At 41.4% G+C, this 11,363-nt stretch overlaps 1 protein-coding gene across 2 annotated transcripts in view; it reads right to left on the bottom strand.

Annotated features, from left to right (window-relative positions):
• Positions 1–616: 616 nt before the first annotated feature.
• The window catches only part of SUPT3H (SPT3 homolog, SAGA and STAGA complex component), a 399,266-nt gene continuing 388,519 nt past the window's right edge, over positions 617–11,363 (bottom strand). The window contains exons 12-13 of one of the 2 annotated variants that reach the window (XM_052647809.1): positions 1,989–2,074; positions 617–1,231 (exon numbers count right to left, since the gene is read on the bottom strand). In XM_052647809.1, coding sequence (XP_052503769.1) covers positions 2,033–2,074 — 42 coding nt within the window. In that variant the 3' untranslated portion in view covers positions 617–1,231; positions 1,989–2,032. The remainder of the gene's footprint in view (positions 1,232–1,988; positions 2,075–11,363) is intronic. The other variant, XM_052647810.1, reaches the window with a different exon arrangement.

Here is an 11,363-nt window from a genome sequence, read left to right as displayed (position 1 = left end):
TAATATTGAGCAATTACGGGGACATCTAGGCTGGTTCAGGACAGACATAAATGACCTTGTTTTATTCTAAATTCAGCTCATTGGCTTATGATGAAAAGTGAAAGGTTATTATATGGACTTACTGGGCAAAACCAGATTTTATAAATAATTACCTGTCAGACTGTTCAAGATAGACAAACATACGCCAGACCAACAAAAACATAGACCTGTCATATTTCTGAGAGAAATGTACGTTGAGTCTTCCTTCTCTGGGACTATAAGGAGATCAGGTAGAATAAAATGAAGGGGAAAAACCTAAACCTTATATTTTCTGCCTTGTGCATACTTTAAAATGTATAATGTGGGAGAGGAGGAATTTTGATGTGAAAAATCAGCTCCTGAAGATTTTATACATCTATGAGCCTGGCACAGAAACCAAATACAATAAATGCTGTCATTTAAAAAAGTTAGGATGTTTACTGCAAGCTTATAATTTTCTGTGATTAGGGACGCCAAGAAAAATAAGAATGATGATAAAAAGAAAAGTTTAATCATACATTTCACCAATCACAGATGGAACATCAAAACCCTTCGGCAATTTTTTGATATTATATATCTGTGTTTTGTTGTTGTTGTTCTTGACATGAAGATTTTTTCCAGAAGGACTAACACAGAACAGGTAAATGATAGTTCACAAATGTGAATGAAAAAGTAAAAGTGAAGTTGCTCAGTCATGTCCGATTCTTTGCGACCCTACGGACTGTAGCCTATCAGGCTCCTCCATCCATGGGATTTTCCAGGCAAGAGTGCTGCAGTGGATTGCCATTTCCTTCTCCAGGGGATCTTCCCGACCCAGGAATTGAACCCGGCTCTCCTGCATTGCAGGCAGACGCTTTACCGTCTGAGCCACCAGGGAAGCTATTGTGGCACAATCCCGTTAGCTGGGTCTCACTGTGATCTGGTCATAGCAGGAAAATCCTTCACGCTTCTCATTTATATTTTTATTAATTCTTGACAAAGGTTGTCTCAGTGCATGTAGAAACTACAATAAAAGTAAAATTACGCAAAACTCATCAAGTATGAAAGAGATAACTTCCTTTTTTTCCAATTCAAGTTGAATCAAGATCTGTATATTACTTCTATATTCAAGTTTGTTTCCAAGAGTGACAGTTCCTCATTTGTTGGAGAAAGTATAGATGTCAGAAGGATGACTCAGCTGCTAGAGCAGGGAAGTGCCCAGCCCACACTCAGTCTAGGAAGAATAAAAGAGTGAGAAAACCGATCACTCAGCTGCCCTTCCACTGATTCTAACTGCTTGGCTTCTAAATGGGTATGGTGTGTGTGAGGGGTGGGCCTGGGGATCCAAGGGACAGGGAAAGGAGAGAAATGAAGACGGGAAGAGTTCTATGAGGGAAAAAATACACCACAGGCAGATACTTGGAAAGCTGGGCAGATGCCGTAAGAAGGACAGATGTACAATACATGGGGTGAAGGGAAGAAAAGACAGGAACAGACAGTTCATCGGGCCTATCGGGTCTTTGATTAGTCTGAGTTCACAAGGTGGACAAGTATCTGTAAAATACATGAAGATCTAGTCACCAAATGTCAGAAAGTAGAGTTGGTGGGACAGTGCAAAGGGAAATGTGACTGTCCTTTTAATTGTGATTCCTTTGTCCCAAACCTGGATTACAAAATGCATCAAATAAAACACAGACTAAACACTGAGGAAAAAAAAAAAAAAGACCCTGCTTTTAAGTTATGTGAACTGAGAGCAGCTCTATTCCAAATTCAAATTGCAAAATTGCATTCTTGTCCACCTACACACCACCCTGAACATCCTGCCATTAATTGGCTAAATGGCCCATCCAGTAAACAAGACCAAGCGTTGAGGGGGTTGGAGAAGGGCTGGAGTCAGTCAGTTGATAGTCACAACAAACCAACCCACTCCCAAGGCTGTGGAGAGGGTAAACTTGTATTTTATTTTGCCCAAGGAGGGGAACAGAAATCACCTTAATATAACATTGCCTTTCCTGTTGCCGCAGTCGCAGTCACATCAGCAGGCCAGAAAAGCCATCCCATTCCTGCGGTAGGCACTCTGTCAAAGAAGAAGAAATCTGCCGTGAATCATCACATCAAGTCAAAGCAGGAAAGGGGGCAGAAGAGCAGGCAGCACTTTCTTCCTGTCTGGGGCTTGGCTGGCTACAGTCTAGTAGGGTGCTTCGTCTGAACACTGCTGGTGGCCAAGCATTAGCAACTGCTCGGTTAAAAAGTCAGTGTGGTTAACAAGTGGTTAGTGATTCTATTTCGGGGGAGTGGGAGAAATGTAAAATAAGACATCCCATTTTGTTAATTGGTTGGGCTTGGTTAGGCCAAAGACACGTTGTGTTGAATCTGTTTGTCCTTTAGAAACATGTGTTCTCTATTGGACATGCCCAAGAATCACTTCTAACTAAGTATCTTAATAGTCTATAAATTACCGACTCATTATATCCTTCCCAGGCCTAATTTATAGTCTCAGTAAAAAGCTATGGGAACAGATAGTAATAGAGGACCCCTTACCCAATATGGTGCTAAGGAGTTCTGTACATTATAGGCATTACAGAAAATTTGAATCTTACATAATTTTATTATGTGTATATATATATAGATAGATAGATATTCATGATGGGATAAAAATATACCCATAAAAGAAAAATGTAGTAATTTTTGTAATTGTAATAATGTAATATATTCCAGTAAAGAAAGTAACACAGCATAATAATATAATACACTCCATAAAGAAAGCAACATTTCACCTCAAGAGATATATTTTGTATTTCAGAACTGGAAGAATTGGGCCATACAGGGCCTTCTACAATGAGACATACAGTGAAGCAGAACTGAAATCCAGGATTTAGGAATAAAATTCCTCTCTTCACCACCATAGTTTTCATTAGTTAAACTTGGACCAGCCACCTTCAGAGAATCTGTAACCTTCAATTAGATGAAAATTTTCTATAATTTATTTTCAGAAAAATGGAAAAAAGACAAATCCTCATAACATCATGAATTTTTTGTTCTTTTAAGCTAATAATTCTGGGGTTGTTCTGGAGTATATAAACTTTCAGTCCAATAAATTTACCTTCAGCAGCCATCCTACAGGAAATACAGAATAAGCTTTTATGATTAAGATAATGTTAGGAATGTGCAGAAGAGTTTAATTCTAAAAAATGATTATTTTTAATTATACAGAAAAAAAAAGAAAGGTAAAACCCAAGTTTTTGACAAAGACTTCTACCAACATGAGGTGAAACAAAAACGGTTTTCTGAATAACTTTCTCTTAATCATAAAATTCAATTAGCTTCAAAACCTTCCCTCCAAATCTCCTGCTTATACAGGATTTACTATGGTTGTCAGGCTTGGAAGCCCTGGTTGAAATTTCATTAGTGGGCTGTTACACAGTTCACTCTGGATCAGCGTATCAAGGATGAGAAAACAGATCCCATAGAACCCTTCTTTGGGGCTTGCTCTGTGAGCTCCATCCTACTACCGGGCTCTCTGCGTCATAGGGCACTTTTGGACTGAAGCACACGTGCAAACAAAGGCTAGAAAATTCTAACTCGAGCTCCTAAGACCATGCACAGGAGAACAGTGGAAAATGAGCTCCTTGGAGAGCCACAAATAACTTGCAGGAACGGATAGGGTGTCTTCCCACAACCACAGGCAGGGGAGCCTCAGGCCCTGAAATAGCCCCTTCCACCACGGCCGCCTTCGAGAGGCTCACACCAAAGTAATACTTTCTGCTTCTTACCCTTGATGTTTCACGTTTTACAACCACTGTGACAACCTTCAACATAACATAATATTTAAAGCCCAGGGATGGTTTACATGGAGATAAACAGACCTGGGAGTAAAGCTGGATTCCTCTTCAACATAAATGGTTCAGGTGAGCCTTGCTTGAAAAAGTAATCTTGGCTCAGGAGAAGACCAAGTTTTGGCTGAGCCCACCTGAGAAATTACCAAGTTTAATCTTTCCAGGGTGGGTGATATGAAGTGGTTTACTCCAGTGTTGAAAAGGTCTCTTTTCACCTTCATAGGTGAGTTGATTAAAGCTGTTTGCAAACAACTAAAAGATGACAGGCTTACTGAATAACAGAGGCCCTCAAGTTTAATAAGAAAACCAAAGTTTAGAGCTGACCCGGATTTCTGGAATAAGTTCTTCCTATTCTAATTCTAAAATAAAGAAGGAACAAACAGGCATGTGTAATTAGTGAAGAGCAATTTCAGCAAACCAATCCCCTAGGGTCCTCCACCCTGAGTCACTGCTTTTTCCTTTTGATGTATAAAGGATGTATGTTGTCTGTCTGTGTAGGGCAATTATGGGAATGTCCCAAATTTGGCATCCCTTCCAGAGTAAGCAACTTGAAAGGAAGATGGATGGAGACAACTCATCTTTGTGTCAACTGTGAATTTCTCTCTATTTGTGCTGCGAATGCTGAAACTAAATTTAAACATTGCTTGGTGTGAGGGCCTTCCAGAGGCCACGTTCTCATGAAACACTCTGCGTCCCACTCACTGTCTATTGTTAGATATTGTGAACAATTCACAGACACTCTTCGTAAAACCCAGACCTTGAGCAGAAAAAGCCAGGACCTCCCCAACTACTGAAAAGTATAAATTAATTAATAACACAGACTCCCTCTCCTCAAACCAGCTCTGACTTGCTATATACCACTTAAGCTTCATTTCTGATTTTAGAGTTCTGTTCTCAACTATTATTTACTTCCATGTAAATGTATTGAAAAGTTCAGGTATTTTAGTATCTCTCAAAGTACCAGCAAAGAATATATGTATACATATATGTGTGTGTGTGTATGTATGTGGCCTCCCTGGTGTCTCAGATGGGGTCTGCTGGCAATGCAGGAGACCCCGGGTTCAATCCAGGAAGATCCCCTGCAGAAGGGAATAGCAACCCCCTCCAGTATTCTTGCCTGGAGAATTCCATGGACAGGAGCCTGGCAGGCTACAGTCCATGGGGACACAAAGAGCTGGACACGATGGAGCAGTTTAACACTTCCACATATATATATATATTATATGTATTTTAATTTTTTAAAAGGACCAATTGTAGTTCTTAAGTCTTTTTTCCTAAAATTGGGTATCACGTTAGTCCCCCATTTTTGACACTCTTTTTTATTGATTCAGCTCCAAATTATGACCTGTTACTGGAAGCTCAATCTACCTGGATAAGTAGACACAGATTCTACCTGCTGCACTGGACACTGGTGGGGTATTAACTCATAAGTGTGTACCTTTAATATAGGAATTTAAAAAGTCTGTGTGCACAGGGGCAATGAACAAACTAGGGAAAACATTTAAATCCCAAACTGGTTTACTTTTGCTTATATGGTTCATCATAATTGCACATTTTAAGGAATACAAATTAACATTAAAAAGGAAAAGGTTAATAAATATCTTAAACAAAAAGAAGATAAATATGCTACAAAGCATACCCTGCAGTTCCAAGTTGAATATGAGTGTGTGTATATGTGTTGTTTGTGCCAGTAGTCTGATTAGTAAGACTTTAATTACAGATAAAACTATCCCCTTCAGTTCAGACCTACACTTTATTCTCACTACTACACTTCCTGATTTATTCTGCTTTTTAAAGTAAAATAAAACAAGAATTTCATTGTAGGGACAAGCATCGGCAAGATGGCAAACTAGGAGGTCCCAAAGCTTGTCTCCCCAACAAAACAATAAACAACTACAGTCAAAAAATAGCTCTGAATTACAACAAAAAAAGTATGACTATACAGAAAAGTGTAGGAAGCATTTTATTTGCATTATTCACCCATCCCAGTCCAGAGGAGCTCAGTACAAAGAGTGACCCACCTTGGAGGGATATCATCCCAGAGGACAAGGAAAGCAGGAGATTCCCTGCAAACCTCCCTTCCCCAATGCTGTGGACGTTTGCTACCAAGCACCCCCACAGTCTTTATCAACAAAGAACCCAGTCATTGAGCTGCATGGAGTCCCCACTGCTGTGTTTCCTTATTGGGGCTGGAGCTGTCTCTGCGGTGAGACTTGCTCCCCTGTGCCTCACTCTCTGGGACCATGATGCCATAGCATCTCACCGTTGATGGGAGTGAAGCTACTGCTGCTCTCTGTACCCTGCCTCCAGGGTTCTGCAGCTACTATCAGCGGGGCCCAGATGCTGCTTTCTGTTCCGCTCCTGGGTCCTAAGTCATGGCATTGCTTGCCATCACTGGGCTACACTGATACAGCTCTGCGTTCTACCCTTTGGGTCCTGAGTCATGGCTTTGACCTGGCATTGCTGAGGCTAAGCTGCGGCTGCTCCGTACCCTGTGCCCTGGAGCCAGAGGCAGGACTGGGACCCACCATCCCCAGGGTGTGCCATTGCTGCCACCCCACAGTTTGTGCCACTACTGTATCTCCCCATCCTGGGGCCACGAATCGCTGTGGTGAGTCCCAAGGACTCAGACCCTGGCTCCGCGGAAGATGTGCACATGCCTACCCTCAGGCACTGGTACTAGCATCACTGCAACGGCACTGGTGCACCAGGACCAAGGAACTGCCCCGTGTGCCTGATGCCAAAACCCCGGCTCCACTGCCACTGAGTGCCAGTGTGCTAAATCTGGTGCCAAGAAGGATCCCTTTGGCTAGAAATTCCTCCCACAGGCAAAAAAGGAAGACCCCCAGCAGCCTCTGTCATTGAGGACCCCAACAGCTGTAGATTCCACTGCCACTGGCAGGACCTCTGTGGTCTGGGCCACTGAAGAGCCCCGCAGTCTTTGCCAAAGTTGACCTCAGCTGCTGATGGAGCTGCCTGGAGACTATGCCACTGTGCTTTCCCCAGCATCAGAGCTGCTGAATTCCATCCAGCCAGAGATCTCACAGACACTTTCAGGTGAAAGTCCTTCTCTTCCAGAGTCAGTCTGAAAAGGCGGAAAGAGATGACTGCCCCCTGAAATGCGCAAACATCAATGCAAAGCTACTAGAAACAGGAAAAAGCAAGGAACCGTACCACCACCAAAGGAGCTCAGTACTTTTCCTGTGACTAAGACCAAAGAAACAGGCATCTGTGAGTTACTTGAAAAAGAACTCAAAATGATTATCTTAAGAAAGCACAGTAAGATTTGTCTGTCAGAAAGCTGACAGACTGAGTTGTTTGAGTTAGTGAACTCAAGAAAACAATGCATGAGCAAAATGAGAAGTTCAGTAATGAGGCAGAAATCATAAAGAGTGAGACGAAAATTCTGGAGCTGAAGGGTGAAAAATGCAAGAGAGAGCTTCAAAAACAGACTCAACCAAACAGAAGAAACAATGTGCCAACTTGAAGAGACATTTTTTGATATCCATTAAGAGGATAAAAGAAATAAGAATGAAAAAAGGGTGATAAAAGTCTATGTAAATTAGGGGATATCATTTAAGTGAAACGATATAGTCAGCTCTCATATGTTAGTCACAAAACAAGGTTTAACAAACTTAAGAACACTGAAATCCTATCAAGCATATTTCCCAAACACAATGAAACTAGAAATCAATGATAGGAGGAAAGCTAGAAAATTCACAAATATGTAGAAATTTAAAAAACCCACCTGCATGGATAAACAATGGGTCAACAAAAAAGTCAAAAGGGAAATACAAAAATTTCAAGAGAAACAACAACAAAAAAACCCTACAACATACCAAAACTTATGGGCTGCAGCAGAAGAACTTCTAAGAGGCAAGTTTATAGTGATAAATGCCTACATTAAGACAAAAGGAAGATTTTAAATAAACCTAGCCTTATATGTTATATAACCTTATATGTTTCAATTATCCCTCAATAAAGATGGAAAAAAATGGGGAAAAAATCTCATTATAGCAGGCCTCAAATTCACTTTTAAATACTTCATTTCTCAAAGGTCTAAGACAGAAGATTTTTGTTCTATTATCTGAATTCTTATAAATTTGCAGAATCTGATTTCAGCAACTCTTTATTGAGTTCCAACTCTGTGTAAGCCACTGTGTGCTTGGTGGTACAGAGGACTCGAAGATGAGTGACACAGTCCTGCAGCCACTAGAGCTTCCAACTGAATGTTAACGGTTTAACCACCACAAGTAAAATGCATTGAGGGGTCATTCTCAAGAGTGGGGGAAAAAAATAAGGCAGGCTTTTTGCTTGCTCTTCTACTTTTAATCACAATATTTAATTTCAGGTAAAAGGCATGAGATTTGTATATTTCTTAAAGTGGGGGGGGGGCAAATATTAAAAAAAATACTGTACTTTTAAAAATTGGCTTATGAAGTATTCAATAATTTCATGTCCATGTCTAATTTAGCATTACCACAACTATTAAAAAGAAAGGTCTTATTATTCTCCTTTTTAAAGTGATATGTCTAGGATTCAAAATCCAAGACCTGTATTCTTTTCATTATACCATTATCTTATACTAAACAAAAGAAAACAACTCCTCCCCTCCAAATCTAGCTTAATTTATTCCATCTAGATTACTGTAGACATATCTATTTCCTAGTCCTAACAAACTCAAGTCTTGCTAAAGGTCACTTAAATTAAAACTGTACTTCAAAGATTTAAACTAGATTAGCTTGGCACAATCCTTGGAGTGCAGAGATGGGACCTGAATCTAAATCATCTTCAGTTTGGAGGCACTCTCAACTAGTGCTTATTTTCCAGACTAATTTAAAGGTTAATATATAATAATAATAATAATAATAATAATAATAAAACACTGTGCATCCAAATAACTTGGGGGAGCTTTACAAAAATAACAGATACTCTGGCTTCACTTCTTTAAAGTCTATTGGTCTGAGTGGAGTTCGGGTTTGGAATGTTTTAAAAGCAATCCAGGGACTTTCCTGGTGGTCCAGTGGTTAAGAAGCCACCTAGCGATGCAGGGGAACGTGGGTTCAATCCCTGGTGGAGGAACAAAGATCCCACACTCCCTGGTGCAACCAAGGCCACAGGCTCCAACTACGGAGCGTGTATACCACAACAAAAGATCCCACATGCCGCAACTAAGACCTGAGGCAACCAAGTAAATAAATACATTTTGAAAAAAAATTCTTCACTTTGACCTGGATGCACAATGAGGGCTGAGAACGACAGTGGAGTAGGTGAGCACACCATGAACAGGACTCCAAAATGCTTTTGTCAACAAATACAGAACTCTTTCAGTCTGTCACGATTACACATTAGACAGTATTTCATAATGGGAATCCTAATCTTAGCATTTAATACAGAAGAAATAGAAACTAAGGTTTTCAACTGCTACATTTAAAATGGATAACCAACACGGACCTACTGTATAGCACAGGGAACTCTGCTCAGTGTTATGCTGCAGCCTGGATAGGAGGGGAGTTTGGAGGAGAATGGATCAAGTATACATATGGCTGAGTCCCTTCACTGTTCACCTGAAACTATCACAACCTTGTTTGTTAATCAATTATACCGCAATACAAAATAAAATGTTTTTAAAATTCAGGTTTTCAGACGTGCCTTTTATGAAGATAGCAGACAGGCTACCTGTGGCCCTCTCACTTCTGACTGTGGGCCACGTGCAGACCGGTCATTGTTCTTCTCCTTCCCAGGAGCCGGGATGCTGCTGTGAGGGAGCGCAGCCCTGCAGCCCACCACACCACGTTTAATTCCATAATGGCAGAGGGATTTGGAAACTAAGCCTACTAAACCATGTTGAACAAATCTTTTGCTTACATCTAAAATCAAGGAACAATAAAACTTTGGAATTGCAAAGTGTCTTTGAGAACTCCTCTAGTCCAGTTCCTAATCTAACAGATGAAAAAACTACTGCCCAGAGAGAGACACACAGATCTGTGGTCACGGGGCAGACAACCTAGGATGGTTCTCATTCTGCCCAAAGCTGTATGTTCAGCTTTTCTGACCTTAACGGGGAAAACAGATGTCAGGGGAAAAATTGTTTTTCCAGATAAAGAATCCTTGGGAGCAGAACAAAAGTGAAGGGGCTGGAGGGAGGGAAGGACTTCATTGTCCAAAACAGGACAGCTGAGTAGTTAGAACAATACACGCCATGATGAGCTTTTAGTTCTATGCCTGCCTCTTCGGCTATCTGATTAGCTCTCCCTTGGAAAATCACTTAATATCCCCAAGTGCCCCCAATACTACTTTTGATAAAGAGACGAACTCTCAAAATAATTAAGATCAACCTGGCTGAAAAGTTCTGTGGCAAAAGCACACACCTTTAGAAGCTTCACGGGAATGACGCACCATTTATGTGCGCTCAAGTCTTTCTAATAAGTCTGTGCTCAGTGTCTGATTTAGGGTCAAGCATACAATGTGGCCTGCCTGGGTCGGTTTGGAGTTGGCCAATTTGGGCTAAATCCAGGAGAGAAAGGACAATAAAAAGATTTGGAGCCTACATTCACCCTTTCCCAAACTACTGTTAACTCCCAATTAACTAAATGTAGGGTAGACTCTGCATTTTGGATGATTTGTGGGCCACAGGAGCCACCCTGGTTACCGAGGGCCTGGTGGTTTCTCGAGAGCTCTCTTCTGCTCCATGGGGATGCAGAAGGTACCGAGGGCAGAGGTTCTATGACTACTGGCTTGGCTTTGCTGGAGGATGTGGTGGAGGAGGCAGTGGGGTGAACTGAAAGCAACAGGCTTTCCCTGCATGCCTGCTAAGTTGCTTCAGTCGTGTCCGACTCTCTGTGATTGGGCTCCTCTGTCCATGGGATTCTCCAGGCAAGGATACTGGAGTGGGTTGCCATTTCCTCCTCCAGGGGATCTTCCCCACCCAGGGATCGAACCTGTGTCTCCTGAGGCTCCTGCATTACAGGTGGATTCTTTATTACTCAACCACCAGGGAAGCCCACAGGCTTTCCCTAGTCTTTTACTAATGAAGTTAACCTAAGTGTTCCATTTATTGGACTATTCAGTTGAGTGGGGGATGAGGGTATGTATGTCTCTGAATTTCATGTATAAAAATATTAATTTCATGTCTAAAAATGCTGTTTCACAAGACAGCTACATTAATTAGCCCACTTCACTCCCAAGTTACTGTCAAGACAAACTGTGTTTTTATCTGCCTTTTTCTATCTCTTCTGGCAGCAACACCGGAGTCTACATCAGTTTGTTTCAAATTCCACAGCCCCCATCAGCCCCAATTCAGCCCTGCCCTCTGTGGGGTCACTGGATTCAGAGTCCAAGCCCCCTCCCAGCTCCTCCATTTGCTGAAGGAGGTGACCGTGCCCTGAGAGGCATCTTGTTTCGCTTTAATACTATAAATCTTTGAACCCCTGGAGCTTCATATCAAAGCTATATAATAGCTCTTTAAAAGATAAAATATGCCCCCTTTTCTTGCTGCCCTTGTGTCTGCATGTGGGCAAGAGATTTAAT

This window comes from Budorcas taxicolor, chromosome 11 (genome assembly GCF_023091745.1).
Source record: "Budorcas taxicolor isolate Tak-1 chromosome 11, Takin1.1, whole genome shotgun sequence".
Classification (NCBI taxonomy): Eukaryota; Metazoa; Chordata; class Mammalia; order Artiodactyla; family Bovidae; genus Budorcas; species Budorcas taxicolor.
This window is presented reverse-complemented; position numbering and strand designations above follow the sequence as displayed.